The 18257-nt window shown below is 40.1% G+C and overlaps 4 protein-coding genes across 7 annotated transcripts; 3 read left to right on the forward strand and 1 right to left on the reverse strand.

Moving 5' to 3' along the window:
• Nucleotides 1-227: 227 nt before the first annotated feature.
• On the reverse strand, nucleotides 228-4322 carry Pka-C1 (Protein kinase, cAMP-dependent, catalytic subunit 1). The gene has a single exon (XM_018037399.2). The coding sequence runs from the start codon at nucleotides 2753-2755 to the stop codon at nucleotides 1694-1696; it is 1062 nt and encodes a 353-aa protein (XP_017892888.1). The 5' UTR covers nucleotides 2756-4322; the 3' UTR covers nucleotides 228-1693.
• Nucleotides 4323-7393: 3071 nt separating this feature from the next.
• Nucleotides 7394-10287, forward strand: LOC108632658 (hepatoma-derived growth factor-related protein 2). Of its 2 annotated transcripts, XM_018037350.2 has the most exons (4): nucleotides 8657-8682; nucleotides 8899-8958; nucleotides 9391-9584; nucleotides 9662-10287. In XM_018037350.2, exons 1-4 carry the CDS (start codon nucleotides 8672-8674, stop codon nucleotides 9826-9828), a joined length of 432 nt encoding a protein of 143 aa, XP_017892839.1. In that variant the 5' UTR covers nucleotides 8657-8671; the 3' UTR covers nucleotides 9829-10287. The 2 variants fall into 2 exon arrangements, with proteins under 2 accessions (XP_017892840.1, XP_017892839.1); XM_018037351.2 differs by lacking the exons at nucleotides 8657-8682; nucleotides 8899-8958 and adding an exon at nucleotides 7394-7714.
• A 347-nt stretch (nucleotides 10288-10634) lies between these two features.
• Nucleotides 10635-18134, forward strand: LOC108632698 (putative ATP-dependent RNA helicase DHX35). 2 transcript variants are annotated; one of them, XM_018037424.2, is made up of 12 exons: nucleotides 11142-11172; nucleotides 11408-11622; nucleotides 15626-15805; nucleotides 15878-16018; nucleotides 16090-16252; nucleotides 16324-16485; nucleotides 16549-16695; nucleotides 16778-16919; nucleotides 17000-17286; nucleotides 17363-17671; nucleotides 17732-17885; nucleotides 17961-18087. In XM_018037424.2, exons 1-12 carry the CDS (start codon nucleotides 11142-11144, stop codon nucleotides 18085-18087), a joined length of 2058 nt encoding a protein of 685 aa, XP_017892913.1. The 2 variants fall into 2 exon arrangements, with proteins under 2 accessions (XP_026675646.1, XP_017892913.1); XM_026819845.1 differs by having other exon boundaries at nucleotides 10635-11172; nucleotides 17732-18134.
• Nucleotides 11691-15521, forward strand: LOC108632699 (Ceramide phosphoethanolamine synthase). Of its 2 annotated transcripts, none has more exons than XM_018037425.2 (2): nucleotides 11691-13345; nucleotides 13436-15521. In XM_018037425.2, exons 1-2 carry the CDS (start codon nucleotides 13062-13064, stop codon nucleotides 14139-14141), a joined length of 990 nt encoding a protein of 329 aa, XP_017892914.1. In that variant the 5' UTR covers nucleotides 11691-13061; the 3' UTR covers nucleotides 14142-15521. The 2 variants fall into 2 exon arrangements, with proteins under 2 accessions (XP_017892914.1, XP_026675647.1); XM_026819846.1 differs by having other exon boundaries at nucleotides 11703-13082; nucleotides 13160-15521.
• Nucleotides 18135-18257: the final 123 nt, after the last annotated feature.

Raw genomic sequence — 18257 nt, forward strand, 5'->3', positions numbered from 1 at the left:
TGTGATCGACTAGCTATCATAGATCGCGTAATTATAATTAATTAATGGCAAAATATAGATTCCACGAGAACGAAGGACAAACGGACAACGATATCATTATTTATACTCGTGTGGCGTGTGACGACGATACCTTTCCTCTCGCGAGTCATTTTTATTCTAAAGAGGCAGGATACGATTCCTTTTTATTTTCTTTTCTGGAGAATAGAGGGGGCGTAATGTAAAGGGGGAACATTCAAGATTTATATATTTATATATATAGACTATAATAATATATAGTATTTTATGTACAAAATAAATGACGTTTACGACGACGCTGCCTTTCTTTAATTAAATAATTTTATATCGAGAGCTCGAACTCTTTACACACGCCTCCTCCGTAAACCTCGGACGATGAAGCCATTTTTAGGGAACACACACGTATATGTATATATCTCTAGTCTCTATGGTAGTTGTATACTATACACATACATACAGAGTGACTCGTTAAGAATTCGTCTTAAATAATTCGTCATCTATCGGTTTCATTAAAAAGATATGATTGATTATACGATGAAGCACGTTGAAGGTGAATTCATTTCATTGTGTTCTAACAGAGCGAAGAGTTCCCTTCCCTTTTTAACAAAACAAGCTTCAACAGTAATCAATAAATAATGAATTATTTAAATTGGTAAGTTTAGTTCTTTTAATGGCTCACCCTGTACATGTATACCTCGTCATTCTGGATACACGGTGAAAATCACAATGAAAATCGTCGATCACAATGAAAACCATTAATTTTCGAATTCGGTAGACCTACCATTACTTTCCTAATGACTTAACGATAAAAAGATATGTTACATCGCCGAAACGCAGCAACGAATGACCAGAAATTCTAAACTAAGGCCCTATCAATCGTAAACGATGAATAATTTAAAATTGTCTGAAGAAAAAATGAAGAAACGATAAAAGATTCGTGCTGGAACGAATTAAAAACGATTTGAGGAAAATAAATGTCTAAAAATTATCGGATAATATCAAGAAATACTGTTCGAAACCCTCCATTCTTAATAATCGAGTACCAAATAAAAGCATAGGAATCCACACATCTAGATCAAGATCTTTCTATCCGGAGAAACGTATAGTTTATTCTAAAAATTAAAAGTTCGATATATGCATGTTATATTATACTGTTCGTAAAGAAAAAATCAGAATCTAGGAAAAGGAGTACGCAGTGGACGATTTTCGTTGTGAGTAGTTACTCAGTTACTGTATTTGAATTGAGTGAACTCGACTGACAATGAAAAGGAAACAAACCTCTTTTTCCTTCTTGAAAAGTCGTTGCGGAGGTGGTTGTAATGTGGTGGTGATAACGAACGAATTTTACGTGTTTACGACGACAACCAAAAGGTAGTTATCCAATCCTCCCTTCTCCGTTTCTAGTTCGTATCTCTCTCTCGCTCTCTCGCTCTCTCTCTCTCTCTCTCTTTCATTTTCTGTACACTTTGCCCTGTAAATACACACTCGCGCGCTTCTCACCTCTCTCACACACGCACTCTCTCCCATTTCTTACTTTACTCAATCCATCTTTTCAGTGAACGACGACGAGACGAATCCATCGTCGCGCGAACGAATTGGTATGGTGTACGCGATGACACGGGTACTGTATCCGTACGAATACGTGTGTTCGAGATCCATGTTTCCGGATGGGTTGAATTCAGAATTCGGCGAACTCCTTGGCGCACTTTTCCGTTAATGAGATCCTCAATGTCTCCTCCTCGTACTCGTCGAAGTTGCTGGTATCCCCGGGTCCCTTGCACTTCGGTATGAACGGCGCCTCTATTTTCTTTTGGAAGACGGCTATCCAGTCGGTACTCGCGAACCATTTATGACCCTTGATGTCGTTCACGCCGGCCTTCAGATTTCCGTACCTCTTCGTCAGATCGACTTGCAACAGATTTCGAAGAAGATCCTTTAAGTCGGAGCCGAAGTGCGTGGGGAATCTCGGTTTCCCGCTGACGATTTTTTCATAGATCTGAATCGGTTGATCCGCGAAGAACGGCGGATAACCCGCTGCCATCTCGTAAACCAGAACGCCCAGTGCCCACCAATCGACAGCTTTGTTGTAACCCTTGCTCAGGATTATTTCCGGGGCGAGGTACTCGGGTGTACCGCAGAGGGTCCACGTTCTACCCTGCACCCTCTTCGCGAAACCGAAGTCGGTCACCTTGAGGTAACCCTGCGAGTCGATCAACAGATTCTCCGGCTTGAGGTCCCTGTAGATCAGGTCGAGGTAGTGCAGGTATTCAAAAGCTAGTACGATTTGAGCCGCGTAGAAACGCGAGTGCGGCTCCGAGAAACGGCCGACCTTACGCAGGTGGCTGAACATCTCACCGCCGGGCACATACTCGAGGACCATGTACAGATACGAGTTGTCCTTGAAATGAAACCGTAACGAGACCAGAAACGGAAAACTGATCGCCTGAAGTATCCTCTTCTCGTTCAACGTGTGCTCGACCTGCTTCAGTTTCACCACCTTCTGTTTGTCTAAAATCTTCATCGCGTAATACTCGCCGGTGGGTTTGTGCTGGACGATCATGACGCGACCGAACGACCCGGTTCCGAGGGTTTTGATGCGCTCAAAGTCGTCGAGCGCCGCGGTGTTCGTCGGATTTCTCTTCCACTTGTCCTCGAACTCTTTCTTCGCCTTGTCGAGGAACTCCTTAACGCTCTCGGCGGCGTCGACCTTTTTGTTAGCGGTCGTCGCATTGTTTCCCATCTTAGCGGTGCTCCTCGCAGCCGAACAGCCTCCTACTACCCCGAATCTTCTTCTACACGGCTGTACACGCCGAGATCAACACCTGCTTCGGAAGCCTGCGTCCTCTTCTTATTTTCCTCCTCGAGCCTGCCAAGACCCCGATCTTCCACCAAACTTTTTCCAATCGTTCACCCGACACCTACTGCACTCTTTTTCTCTCCCTCTCTCCTCTTCTCCCTATCCCTCTCTCTCTCTAGGATCAAACAGTCGATAGGGCACTCACACTTACGCAAGAACTGATCGCACGCGCACCACACGATGTAGCAACTCTTCTGTTTTTTTTATTCGAATTCTCACTGCAACCGGGAACAACGGCGGAGTCGTTCGTAAGAAAGCAAATCCGTTTTGGAAGATCGTACTTCGAGGATCGGAACGATTTCGCGCGGAAAAATGGGTCAGCGTTAATCCTCGTCCGCGACTCGCGCCATCTTTCCCTGTCAATTGTCGACGTCCACTAGATTTCGCAGTCTCTCTCTCTCTCTCTTTCGCCCCCTCTCTCTCCCTCTGTCACTGTCTCAGTTTCTCACTCTCTACACTATTCTCCTTCGCTTTTTTCGTTTTTCAGTTCTTGACGCGCTCTCGATCCGAGTTTTGACGTATCGCGAGTAGAGCAGCCCGTCTAACGATGAGATGCACTGGTACAAAACGCGACTACCAGACTGTAGGATCGTTCTCACAGTGGGCAAAATCCGAGGAGTCGAGCGGAAAGTATCGAGACCTCGATGTATAGGTGGTTTCGATGCGATTTCGATCGCTCGCAACCCTTCGATACGGTCGCCCCCGGCTCGCGGAACGTCGTCTGCTCGATTTTTACGCACGTCACGCGCACGCACTCCGTCGATTATACGTGTACTTTAAACTATCTCTCGTTAAACGAACATCGGGCTCGCTTTTCACGGAGCACACCGTATTACGTGATGACTGTTTTTTTCGGTTCGTGGAAACGAAAAAGAGGAAACGAAATAACAAGCAGAGACACAGAGTCGGTTAAAGATGGCGACGGACGCGGCAGCTCTCTCTGTGCGTTCGCAATGTTCGCATGGATGTTTCGCACGGGTGCGAAAACTATAACGACGACAACGAGAACGACGAGGTGTGTCGCACCACGAAGCGCGAGAGCTACTGTGCCGCAGGGCTCGTCGACGATCATTTCGACTCATCGCCGACAGATGTAGCCCCAACAAGACATTCCCGATCCGTTCCACCAGGAGCTGCTGCCACCACGCACGAGCGTCGACGTAACAGATTTAAAGAATCTCCTCCGAGTCCTTTAGGCAAGCTTCCTCGTTCACTATTGAATCACTGTTGAATCCGACTACCTTCTTCAGTCATCGGACCTTGACAACTTTCCGAAATGTTACCAGATTGTATCGAAGGGGAACAAACATCTTGGAGAAGGTCTCGACACGATCCATAATTCATGAAGTGATAGATCTTTTAACAATTCGCAGTATAGCCTAATCTCATTTATGATCATCCTCCTTCGCACGTTTCGTTAATGTTTAATGATTTTAATAGGTTGTTTCTCTTGGAAACTTGATGATTAAGCTCTCCTGTGAGGGGTTTCAATTGTCTTTTAGCCATCAATTCGGGTAGATATAGAGTTTATTAATAAATAATCGACCCGATTTTGCGCGGCGCGCGGTACGGAAGGTTGAATACTCACTGACCTGTGCGATAATTCCCTTTGCCGATTAGTTTTCTCGACTGGTATAGGCGCAATTTTAGAGCGCCGCACTGGGAGAAAGCCTAGAGGCCTAGAGAAAAGAAGGGAGTGAACGAGAGACAGAGAAAGAATTATAGAGAAGGGGCGGAGGAGAGAAAGAAAGAGACAGTGACGGAGTCTGATCGGGGACGAACCGGTTGCTATCGGAGTCAAAAAGGTACCGGCAACGGCAACGAGCAGGTCAGGTCTTCCTTTCGAGTACGGTTACACACAAATGTTAGGCCATTCAGTTTTTGACATGCAGCTTTAACTGGCTGCAATTTCGGATTTCATTCAAAAATGCTATTCCTCTATTCGTATTCGTTCGTCTCGAAAGTAACTGCTCAGTCTGAAAGATAGTGTACTGATATATGAAACTGTAACAGAATAATTGTAGAAAGTTGTATTTTACGATCTACGATGGTAAACGTTCGATGCAGATAGTTGTTATGTCATGTTAAGAGATCCGAGAACATTTATCACGCGAAAATAAATTAATCCTTTTCTCGCACTCCAATTTCCTCATTATATTAACTTGAAGTTTGTATCTACCCTACGGGATGATGCGCGCGACCACTACTTCTATCGATTTCACGACCCGAACAAGCTTGAAAGCTCGTCGGCTTGTGCCAATTTGTCGAGTAAAAGTGGGATCGATCCCTTTCTTAAATTATTCAGATCACTGATAAATACGATAAAAATAAAATCTTACGCATTCGAAAAAGTAACATCCTGAAATACAGCGTCACGGTCTGGATCTAAAATGTAGAAGTTGGAATACGTTTTGTTTCGTTTTCACTCCATAACTTTCTAATGCGCAAAAGTCTATGTGTACACGTTTATTCGTGTGACGAAGCAAAGGTAGGGAAAACGTAGGAATTTAGTCCAGCGAAATGAAAATTTAGATTATGCCCGTGGTTACTATGTTTAGTTTGACACTGCCAAAGCCAGCGAGAAATATAGGTTACTGTCATCGAAATACTTAGCTTGAGTAGTATGTGTGTGTTCCTCTTCCACTGACCCACTAAAACGAAATTTAATTTTATCAAAGAAACATGCCTATCCCTTCCTTGACTCTCTCTCTCTCTCTCTCTCTCTTTCTTTCTACACGATACATCGTATCACGTAACAGCGATAACAGCTCTTTACGAATATTAAGAAGAATTACGTACATTGCGTACTTATTAGTTATCGAGAAATATTTTCTGCCTCAAAACTTGCATCTAAATATAACTTCATTAAGAAAGCTGATACTCTTTGAACGTCCGACGAAACGAAGTAAGAGAGAAAAAAATCCGCGTTATAGCCGTTTTCTTCATGCACGTCGTACGTTAGCATTATAAATAAGAGCTAACTGTAAACCGTAGAGCGAAAAGCGTATAATCACCTTCCATCCTTTCTTCCTTCGCAGTGGAAAGTTTTCATTGAGGAACCTAAACTCTAACTGCGCATAGTACATTGTACTACATTGTACATCGTACGTAATTAAGTACTCGACGTTTGGAACGTTTCGTATTCGAAAAGGAAGCATCTGCCTTTTTCACCTGCAGCAGCTGCTTCGCAGGTCGGTGTTATCTTCGTGCTTACGTAGACCTTTGGCACGTGGCACGTGCGCAAAGAAAAATTACATTCCGCATACGTCCGCACGATTCTTTTTCATAAGGGAAAATATCAATTTTGCTTAATTTTTGATATTCTTGCGACGCAAGATGAATTCATCGTACGTGAACTTTCTATAAAATGATGTAATAAATCTGAGAATGTAACGTCTACTTTCTCTTACTACATACATTCACGTATTTACTTATTGTGCAGGATACAGTTTTACTTTAATACATGTGTACATTACACACGTGAACGTTCTATGTACGCACATATATACATTATGTACTCGGATATGTTGATTTATAAATAGCGTACGGCGTACAGAATTAGAATAGAATATATTGAAAAGCAATAACGTTTGGTATCGCAAACACGTTCAGAGTGGTGTCTATGCTCAAGATTGCTGATCGTTCGTAAGATTCTTGGAATAAACTTATACTTATGATGATCGAAATGTAAAGGTATCATACCGAGAAAGATAACTGATATTTTGCACCGGTCGGACGATCAAAGGCAACCTGTAACATGGACGAGAAACTCGAATCAACCTGAAAGCATCGTCGCGCCGCGCACCTTTTAATATACACCGGAAACGACACCGGATACGCGAAACTTCTAGAACTTTCCGTTGACTCTTCCCATTAATTATCCGCATTGCGGATCGAATATCGTTCGAATTCATCTTTCGTTAATCATGTGTCCATCATTATCGATGGTTCATCGTGTTCGGACGCAATTCCGGACGAATAATAGCAACACCCTCGAATAATGCGTTCGGTGAAGCCAGCGCCGGAAGCACAGGAATTTTTTATGAGTTTTGTAAGAATCGACCTGATTGGCCGATTTGTCGAGTAGTGGTGGTATTAACAAAGCTGTACCCCATCATGAATCCCTAAACCATAAAAATAATTGTCAATCTTATGTGAGACATTCTTAGCAAACGAGGAAGCAGAGATAAACGAAGCAAATTAACCGTTGTATCTCTACGAATTATGTTACAGTTTTGCGTAACAGCCTTCTCAGCTCTACAAAATTGAAGGTTCGCGGCAACTTCATTGTGCATCGTCGATCAACTTCCGTTGGAAACTAACCTAAGCTCGGGCAGTTGGCTTGATCAACAATGATTTAATAAAAGTAGTCAAGTAGATGTTTATCTTTCCGTAGTAAAATGACGAATTTTTGGTTTTTGATGATATAAAGACAATATTTGTGGAATACGGTTTTAAGGAAGGGACGGACTGGGCTGCCATCTGTAAATGAGCGGGAAAGAAAATTGTTTGAAGGCCGCCGGCCTGCCTGCCGGCCGGGCCGAGTCGAGGAGCAATACTCGGCGAGTCACACACGGGGCGAATCAGTGTAGTGTGCGAAGAGCCTCTCTGCCATTTGCGCGTCGGTACGCGGCTACTACGCGACGCAACTAGTGTGCTGTTCAACCAGAATTCTTTTACCTCGTTCGCTTTTTAACGTTCGTTTCTGCTTACCGGTGCGTAGAAGTACGATCGGAGTTCTGATAAATCGTGGTGCGTGTATTTTTTATACATAAGTATATCCCGAATCAGTTTATCGACCACGCGCGCTTAATCGATCACCATGGCGGATACTGAGACTAAGTAAGTTAATGGATTATATTTTTTTTATATCGATCTCTGTCCGCTTCAAAAAATCGTATTCCGTTAGACGCTTTCCCTATTAGATCCAACAAGTAATCGGCCCTGACTCCCGTAATTTCCGTCTCATTCGGTACAGATCTCGCGTGTTTCAAGTTGATCCGTAACAGATTTTTGTTTGCATCGCGGGTTTACATCGTATACTTTTTGAAAGCGTACGGCTAGTAGTTTGCGTGTATTCGCGAGAAAAGGATACCGGAGGGTAGCGTGAGAGAGATGAGTGGAGAAGCGAGGGAAGAAGAGGGGATGTACCCACTCTTTTACGTGATATTCTCAGCTCGATTCGTAAGACGCTACGTTACGTTCCCCTATTCCCCTCAACATTATACATTATACCTGCCTGCCTTTGCCTTGTCCGATACCGTGTGCTCTACTTGCAACTGTACACTGCTTTTCTGGCGGCATCGTTGTCTCTTGCTTCCTACCTTCGAACATACTGATACCTATAATTACCAATCGACTCATTTCTTTTTTATCTACCTTGTATTGTCTACACCGCTATCTGCTGCTCATTTATTTTAATAATTTTATAAAAACATAATGTTGGCCGAGTACGTAATATATTCTCTGACTCTAACAAATTCAATCTTTGCTTTTACACGTACGATTGTACGGTTACGAATATTTCTAACTCACTATTAGTTTCTTTAAGTATGTGTTTATGTTTATAACGGACGGTTGTAGCGCGTGGAAGATTAAAAAAGAAAACGGACAACGGTATCGATCTCTTCTCCCTTACCAACACGTTGTTAAATACTTATATTTCTGCTTAGGACCATATATTGTACCACCGTTTAATTTTCTTAACGCAATAATAAGTAAAAATTGCTGTTTAGCTTTATTTAATGTTCTCAGGCTGTGAGAACGAGCATCTACTTGCGTATGTAGGGATAACGTCCAATGTATTTACGGTACGCGATTTGCCGCGCTTCTGAAACGTTTGTATGCGCGTGTATGTAGCTTAAGTCGAATGCATGCGTGTTGTTTACGTACGAATGTATACGTTGCTGCTCGCGTGTATCAAAGTGTGCGTATAGGTGCGCGTGTGTTTCTTACGTACGAACTTACGAACGAGCGTACATACATACGTATCACTTAAATATAAATGCGTGTGACTCTGTGTGCAGTGATGAAAGGAGAGGGTCGTCGGAGAAGGAAGGGAAGAGTAGGATAATATTAAAACATGGGTAGGTGCCGCTACGGTTGGCGTCCCTATCTCTATTTCTCTTCTCTCCCTGTGTTCTATCCTTTTTCCTCATATTTAAACTTTAACCGGCAACGCGCTCCAGAAAAAAAGAACTAAGATAACGACGCTCGTACCTTGAGAATCCCCATTGTTGTGTTTCACGATTGTTTCTCTCTCTCTTCTAGTTCATTCAAAATACGTTGGACAAGTATGTTTATGAAGAAAAAAAATAAGTCATTCACGTTCCAAAGATTCTATTGTTTAACGTTTCTTTCTTTGTATTCTTTGTATAAAAAAGAAAGTAGAACAGATTGTTTCGTTTGAACTGAAATTAATCTGAATTACATGGTACATACAGTTTTGAAGAGAAAATAAAATATTATGTTGTTCATGTACTAAATGATTAAGAATTTGTCTATTCTAATTTTTTCAGAGACACCAAAGTCGCTACGACTCCCGAGAAGAAAGTGGTAGAGGAAGAAAAGAAGGTAGTACAAGAAGTTGATGAAGATTCGAAAGCATCTGAAAATGGTGATGCCCAAGAAACCAAAGAAAATGGATCGAACGAAGAGAAAGAAGAATCCGAGAGCAAGGAGCCAGAATCAACAGAGAATGGTGATTCAACAGGTAGGAAATGATCTTGTCTGAATACATTTCAACAATTGCAGTTGTTTTTAATTTAAATGAAAAATTGTTCGCCGCAGATGCTCCAGTTGACAGTTGTTGTATAAAAAGGAAATCAACAACGTTAAGCGATGCAACGTCGGAGGATGGTTCAGCAACCGACGGGGCGAGTCCTGAAAAAAAATCGAAACTCGAAGAAAAGTGTGCTGAAACGGAGAGCAACGGGGAGGCAGAAGCCACGGCCTAATAATAATATTTTTTACTATTAACATTTATCTGCAAAACTTAATCCTATAGATGCAAATGTTTTTAAAAAAGAAACACGGCTAACTTAAAGTTCCCAGGACAATTTGTTATCATTATCGATGCGACGAAAAACGTCAGAAGAATACAAAGAATTTTCAATCATCATCGTACATTAACGACTCTCTTTTGTGTTCAGACATTTGTACGCGTGTTTATTGAAATCACTCGCTCTTTCTCCAATTACCGAACTCAGACATAGCATTATCAATTCTACGACGCATCATCGTAACATTGTACTGTTCACCACGTTTCCTAAGTTTTCAATGTTCTGTAATTACCTACATATGTATTACACGCACGTGGTGTTGAAATTTATGAAATAAGAAAAGATTATTATAAATAATATATTTCTGATACATAAATAAAAAATTAGATGATGGTGTGGTGCTTGAGAAGATTAGATCTCGTGGAATTCTGAATATGTAATAGCGATACTTTCAGATACACAAACGCAATACTAATCACCGTATTGGAACAATATTTTCGTTGCGAATCGAAATACATTCCTATTTACCTTGAAATTTCATTCACCGTTCGTTAATGTTTAAAAAAGTAATATAAAATTCGCGTGCACGAAAATTATATACAGTGCGAGTTATGTACAGTTTCAACGTGTAACGAGAGCAAAAGAGATTGAAGAAAACTGACAAATCTTCAAGCGTTTAGGTGCGTTTATGCAATACACACATAATAATAATAATAATAATAATAATAATAATAATAATAATAATAATAATAATAATAATAATAATAATAATAATTTAAGTGATTAAAATTCATAATATGTTCAATAAAACTTATATAAATAAACTATCTCTTTCATTGACAAACATTTACTTTTACAAAATAATATTGTAATTGCCCGAGTTCAGATAGAACGGGAATGTATTCAAGCACAGATTAAAGTTTATTCCAAATATATAATACTAAAAAAATTTTAATTAAATTAAAGCTAAATACTTTCATCATTTTATTCTTGTAGATAGTTTTCAAACTACTTTAAAATGACTCGCGATTCACGGAATTTACAGAGCTACTTTTGATCAAAGTCGAGAAGTATGAAGTGAAGTTGTATGCACGTTTCGAATCGCATGCAACTTCAAGTGAAAACCACGTGGAGTGTGTAGTTGTGTTTTCATCGTTCGAATTATGTGATATTTACTTAAATATTCGAATTTAACATTAATTAATGTGAAGCCTGTGTAGGAGGAATTAATTTTGTTCATTTATATATTAAAACAAGTGTGTGACAGGATGAATACAAAGCCAGTCTTTTCAAAACCCGGTACGTACGATAATTGTTTACAGTTGCCCTGAATACGATCTTGCAAAATTATTAACTGCAGCAATACATATTACATTTTTCCTTAAACACATGCACCTGTGTTGCATATTGTAATAGAGATTTTCATACATTGGTGTATCGTAACTTCCACTACGTATCGAAATTTTCTGATGTTTATTGCCTCAATTTTCATACAATCCCAGTTATTAATTTGTCGTAATCTTTAAAATTTCAGGAGACAGCATGTGGCAGGAGGATAAACCGGACATAGAAGCTCATTCCTCTACACAATTCGTTTACAATGCGAATCATTCACTCGCATTGAATATGCAACGCCAAAGGTTACCCACGTTCAAATACAGAAGTCACATAATTTATTTACTGGAGAAGTATCAAACGCTGGTCCTGATTGGTGAAACTGGTTGTGGAAAGAGTACACAATTACCTCAGGTAACTTTCTTTATCCTTTAGTAGCAATAACTCTTTAATATAAAATAATGTAATTCATGCTACATACAATGAATACAAAATTTCATTCTTACGTCTTTGTTATTCAGTTTGTACATTTATTAGATTCAGAATGGACTTCTTATATCGTCGTTATATTACTTTATGTATAATTTTATTTTAATAATACTTGTTACGACTTTTTTTATATCAGTTACTTACAAGCTATATTACGTGGTAGGTAAGATTTACGATTATTTCATGTTAATTAGTACATGAGGAAATTCTATTGCTTTTTCAATTGATTCCAACTTGCCTTTGACCCCAACGAATAATATAAAATCGATTTACTGTGGGTAAGAACTGGACGCTATGACAACACGAACCACTAACAAAATTATACTCAAAACAAACATAAAATCATATCTAAGTAACAGAGATTGCAAGTACAAATAATTATCTTTTTTCGTAAGAAACATTTACAGTTCATGAGTCACTTGTAAAAAGACTCTTATCGCGTCTGAAATTCTGATGAATTCTAAACGCGATAATGATTCTATTTCTGCCATTAATTGATAGTAAATATCGAATCGATAGAAATATCTAATCTGTAATCTTAATTGATCTGAAAATTTTTATCGTTCGCCATTGATTGGATGCGCCGCGGCCGCGTTGCTTCGCGTCATAAACTGTAGGTAGACTGCAGTTGAGCAGTACGTGAGTTTCTGCGCTGAAGCATACAAATAGAGCTGTGCGCTGTGCATTCAGTTGCATTCAGTATTCAGCATTCAGCCGTCAGTGGTGAATGTTCAGCGGTTGACTAAACTTTGAACTATACTGTGTTCGAAACGCGATGCGTATACAAAGAACAAATTTTTTGTAAAACGGGGATCGGCACGAGGTTGTCTCGATCGAATTCAACGGAACGATGCTTGGTGCGAACAAAAATCATTGTACCGCTTTTCCGTATATCCAAATAGTTAACCCCGAACGGACGAAAATAAATAATTATGTTACAAAAACTGCTTCGTTCCACTCGTTATTTCCGCTGCCTCATGGATACTGTCAAGTAATGGCGAAGAGAAAATAATTACGGAGCAACGAAGATGTATTTGCCACGGAGTGATGCATAATATTACTCGAGAAGCTAATCGTAAATATCGCACCTTGCTCCAAATATTCGAACAAGAATAGTGTCGTGAAAAGAGGAAGCAACGTAAGGAGCTCAAGAGATTCAAGACTTTATCCACTGGCTGTGATTCGAATTGATTTGTCAGACGATCGAACATCGTAATTATGTTTTAAAATAACGAAAGAGTGTTCACCTTTTATTTTTATTTGATCATACTGAAAACACGTGTTCATACATATCCGAATTCGGTTAAAGATTAGATAACGAAGACATACAACACGGTAACGAGCCCAAAAATCGTTAATCCAAGATGTTTGGTACGACGACACTGGTGAGCAAGTCGGTTGTAGTGATTCTAATACTGTTGATAGTATACTTCTTGGCCATGGACCTTCTACTATACTCTAGAATACAGAGATACGACGTGAGGCCAACGACGAATGGCACGCAGTACAAATCAGTCGTACCATGCGATTTCGATCCACTGTGCACGGTCACCGTAAAAGGATTAATGCTGGATCATCCAAATCACTTCCTTCTAAGTCCCCTTGCTGCCATCATGGACAATTTGTTGCATATAAGCAGTTCTTGGACGTGGGTGACGCCAAATTCGATCAGCTACTTCCACATTCTGGTAGCGGTGTTAGCCGGTAAATGCGTTTCTAGCGATTCTCTGTCTTACAGAAGATTGGGCGTCATATTGTTTCAAGCAAGAACGTGGCTGGACGATCTGGACGGTCATGTGGCTAGAAAGAGGGCAAATATCGCTGGAGAAAGGTCGGACGTTGGCTCGAACGGTTACATAGTCGACGGAGTCTGCGACGCTGTCGGTTGTCTTGCCCTGATCATCGGCCTATATCAATTCCTTGTCCGTAACTCAAGCAGACGCGGAGGATACGACAAGCTCCTTCAACTTCCGGTATCCTCCTCGATTGTAGAACCCGGGAATGGAATCCAGAAAAATTCCAACATAGCACTCCGAAATATACTGCTCATAACCGTCCACTTGTTCCTTACCAGTGCTACCTGGAACCGATACATATACCTGTATCAAGATCTTCTCGAGACTAACTACAGAACTCCATCGATTAGCAGGGAGCGTCTATACGCCCGTCAGACCATTATCATCAGAAGTCTCTCGTTTTGGATAATAGTCCTCTGCTGGAAATTCGTCAATTTCCACGCGATGATGGACTATCTTCTTCTGGCGATATTCTTCGATCGTATGAGGGAATACGTCAAATTGGTGAGATGGTCTTCGTACGTTATCGTGTTGCTGCTCGTCTATGTCACCGAGTTTCATTTTCTACGGGCCTACACTTACGTGAGGGACGTATCATCATTGATAGATGAACAGATATCCTCGACCGACGTTTTTACCCAGGGATGACAGTGTAAATCTTGGAATAACTTCATTTCAACGTCTATTCGTCGCCGGTGATAACAAGACAAATCATTCGAACTGAAAAAATGTCGTGATAAAGTCTTTTGTATTTTCTATTTTTCTGTATTTTGTACGACGCATCAGACTGACGGAATTTCTGCGTCACCCATTAAATGATATAAACTATATTTGTTTTTCTAGTCAGGCTAGTTGTTAAATAATATTGACAATATTAATTGTTTATTAATAATCATTATTTTTTGTGCAATATTATATTGCGCTCCCCTTATAGCCCATCTATTCGTTTTCCACTTTGTCATTCGCGGGATTCAAGTTATCATCGCTTATATAGATAGTGAACATGGATACAATCAGCTATGATTTAATAAAGTCGTAGCTGGTTTCACATCAATTTGTTTAACGCGTTGAATGCCACGCTTATTTTACAGGGATTGTCCGTGGCGCCACGATGAATTTTCTATTATGCGATACATATAATGTTGAAATATTATCTGCAATAAACAAGATAACAATATTTGACATGTTAATTGCGACGGGGTCACCGGTGACCCCCGTGGTGCTGGAGTGCGATTTCGCGAAGTATTGTCATTTGTTTAAATTATATATATTTTTATCAATCTGGGCGCGCCGGTCACCGGTAACCCCCGTGGCATCCAACGTGTTAACCACGTTTTTATATCACGACTGAATTGTTCGGTTCAAAAGAAGCGCTTCCAATTTAAAGTCTCATCTCATTTTGTTTTGAACGGAAAATAACTTTGAGAACATCTCGTAAAGAATATAAGGCATATTTGTTTACGCTTAAAACATGTTGACGATGTAATAATTATTGCCAAGAGCGTGACTGAATTCTACGTATTTTATTAACGATAAACAGCTGAAATTCTTGCCTTTTACCTACGATGTGAATCCGGTTGTCGTATTAACAGTAAAGCGTACTTATAAGTCATCTCTGTGTGAGAGAGATTTATTAAGAAAAGGACGGAAGAAGGAGGTTGTAACGATGGTTGTAACGAGCTTTTCTCGATTATGTATGAAAGTACTATATACGACGTGAAGAGAATTATCCACATGTGTGACGTAAATTCTTTCCAAATGGATTATGCCCGATAAGATTAGAAACTGATGGCTAGAGCGAATGGGAAAGGAGAGCTCAACGTGGAGGCTTCGCACCAAACTTGAAAGACGAATTAGTGCTGTTTAACACTGTACCTACTAATAAAGTTTTGCGTAAAACGTATCTACATATATACGTAGCATCGAATCTATTCCCCATATTCTATCCTAAAACTTCAATTGACTTGATTGTTACCGTTATCGCTTCCTTCATCCCATATCAGCTTAATAAATCGATAAGCTACACAATTTCTTAGAACTTTTATATCTGATACCTAGTTAATACCAAAATTCTGTCGAGTTGTTTCACCTTTGGACGAGAGACAAATTAGGAATGAATCTAATGATTATAGTATCTTCTCGAATCCGGATGGTGTTCGGATGGAAAAATGATCGGCATCACAGAACCGAGAAGGGTCGCTGCGACTTCTTTAGCTAATCGTGTCGCGGATGAAAGAAATTGCATCTTGGGAACAGAAGTCGGTTATTCTATACGTTTCGATAACTCTACGGATGAGACGACAAAGATAAAGGTATAAAGTTACTTAGATTATCGACGCTACTTTAATTTATCTAACAATAAGTAATTGTTAATTATTTTCAAGTATATGACAGAGGGTATTCTACTTCGCGAGTTGATGAATGATCCATTGTTAACGAGTTACTCTGTAATCGTCGTGGACGAAGTACATGAGAGAACTCTTCTTACAGATATTATCATGGGACTTATGAAAAAGATTATTAGGGTAATCTACATTTCCGATGAAAGATATCGTTCGATAAGGATATTGTGAGTGATCGTTTCTTTATATTGCAGAAACGTAAAAGTTTACGAATAGTTGTTTGTTCGGCGACTGTAGATGCCGAACAGTTAAGGGACTTTTTTAACACGAACGTAACGAAGGATTCGGCGAAGGACACGGCGACTATACTGACGGTCGAGGGTAGACTTTATCCCGTGGACATTTTTTACGTGCAAGGTATTCCGGCTGGAATTTCTGGAATCACGAAAATATATTAATTATTAATCGATTCATTATGCGATTTCCAGAACCAGTGGCTAATTACGTAAACAGTGTCGTCGACACCGTATTGAAAATTCATGAAAAGGGAGAACCCGGCGATATCCTTGCATTTCTGACGGGCCTAGATGAGGTAGACCAGGCGGTCTCTTTGTTATCGGAGCATGCCAAGTTAATAAAAGAAGGCAAATGTGAGTCGAATTGATAACGAAAAGTAAACGGTGTAATATTTTCTTTGCTACTTTTTTGAACAGTGAAACTCTTGCCTCTGGCCATGTACGGATCCCTTCCTAATTCGGAACAGTTAAAAGTATTCTGGCGAGCCGCTAAAGATACTCGAAAAGTTATCGTAGCGACCAACATAGCGGAAACCTCTATTACTATACCGAACATCGTTTATGGTAGGTCCAATTTTCCCATTAGGCTTTCAAATTCTTTAATTAAAGATCGATATATCGAATTTCGATGATACTTAATTTCCAGTAATTGATTGCGGCTTCGTAAAGATTCCTTGGTACGAAACAGAGACCCAAACAAATTCGTTGGTGATCGTTCCCGTTTCCAAAGCCTCCGCGAATCAAAGGGCCGGTCGAGCTGGTCGCACTCGAAACGGAGAAGCTTACAGGTAACTCTCTAAGCGTTTACGTTTAATCAGGACTTCGTTCGATGAAAACTTTCATGTCTTTTCATTCAGTTTCCTCGTAGACTGTACACGGAGGAAGCGTATACGGATTTGTTCGAGGCAACGCCGCCGGAGATGCAACGATCAGACCTAGCTCCAGCTATTTTACAACTGAAAGCTCTGGGAATCGATAACGTGTTGCGGTTTAATTTTCCTTCCGCTCCGCCAAGTAAAAATCTACTAGCTGGACTGGAATTATTGTATGCGCTTGGCGCTATCGACAGCAATGGGGAATTGACGACGCCGTTGGGCGTAACGATGGCCGAGATGCCTTTGGAGCCCGTTTTTGCGAAATCATTGATAGTGTCAGGTGAAATTTTTTTAGCCCACAACCGGTGATACGGTACCAAGTTATCTGAATATTTAATTATTTGATTATCTCATAGGTGAAATGAGCTGTTCCGAAGAATTGTCGACGATCTTAGCCATGCTGCAAGTTCAAAATGTTTTTATCAGACCAGCCGGCGGACAAGCCTCGATAAAAGCCAGAATCGCACACAGGAAGTTCGAGGTCGAGGAAGGCGATCTGTTAACGCTACTGAATGTTTACACAGCTTACGAGAAAAACAGCAGGACGACCAGTTGGTGTCAGCAAAATTTTTTAAACAGCAAAGCTTTGAGGAGGACTACGGAGATTCGTATTCAAATGCACTCCATGATGAAGAGATTGGCGATACCGCTTGTTTCTTGTAATGGTAGGTGAAGCTATACCTTCTTTTAATAACGCGATTGATACCTGAATTATATGGTTACAGGAAACGTGGAACAAATCTTGAAATGCATTACTGCTGGACTTTTCCCGAAAGCGGCTTACTTACATTATACCGGGGTATATAAAACGGTAAGAGGCAATAAGGATCTGTACGTACATCCAAACAGTTGTTTATATACTCTGCAGCAACCTCAATGGTTCGTATATCCACATTTAACGATTAATACCTCTGGCGACTATCTGTATATTAAAAGTTTATATTTTTGTCTAAGGGTGTTATTTTGCGAGGTCTTGCAAACGAATAAAACGTATATGAAGGATATCACAGTTATACAACCAGAATGGTTGTTAGAGTTAGCACCGCACTTTTACGAGAAAACCGCGCTCGATTCTATTTAACGATGCTTTCTATATATTTCTAATAAAGTTGACTGAAAAATGACTAACTTGAAACTTAATTCACTCGAATACCTTTTAACCTTTTACCAATTTCTTTGATCCTCTTACGCGTAACAATTTTTTGCAAGATATAATAAAAAAATATGTATATAAATACATTTCAAGTTAAC

This window comes from Ceratina calcarata, unplaced genomic scaffold (assembly GCF_001652005.2).
Source record: "Ceratina calcarata isolate Rehan_Ccalc_2016 unplaced genomic scaffold, ASM165200v1 scaffold165.2, whole genome shotgun sequence".
Lineage (NCBI taxonomy): Eukaryota > Metazoa > Arthropoda > Insecta > Hymenoptera > Apidae > Ceratina > Ceratina calcarata.

Bases quoted from the DNA above. Each gene is read 5' to 3' on its own strand.
- Pka-C1 (XM_018037399.2), bottom strand. From the start codon at position 2,755: ATGGGAAACAATGCGACGACCGCTAACAAAAAGGTCGACGCCGCCGAG.
- LOC108632658 (XM_018037350.2), top strand. The intron at 8,959-9,390 runs GTAGGTGCCGCT...TAATTTTTTCAG, and splicing joins AGGATAATATTAAAACATGG to AGACACCAAAGTCGCTACGA. The intron at 9,585-9,661 runs GTAGGAAATGAT...TGTTCGCCGCAG, and splicing joins AGAGAATGGTGATTCAACAG to ATGCTCCAGTTGACAGTTGT.
- LOC108632698 (XM_026819845.1), top strand. From the start codon at position 11,142: ATGAATACAAAGCCAGTCTTTTCAAAACCCG. The intron at 11,173-11,407 runs GTACGTACGATA...TTAAAATTTCAG, and splicing joins GCCAGTCTTTTCAAAACCCG to GAGACAGCATGTGGCAGGAG. The intron at 16,486-16,548 runs GTGAGTCGAATT...TTTTTTGAACAG, and splicing joins GTTAATAAAAGAAGGCAAAT to TGAAACTCTTGCCTCTGGCC.
- LOC108632699 (XM_018037425.2), top strand. From the start codon at position 13,062: ATGTTTGGTACGACGACACTGGTGAGCAAGTCGGTTGTAGTGATTCTA. The intron at 13,346-13,435 runs GTGGGTGACGCC...TCTGTCTTACAG, and splicing joins CATATAAGCAGTTCTTGGAC to AAGATTGGGCGTCATATTGT.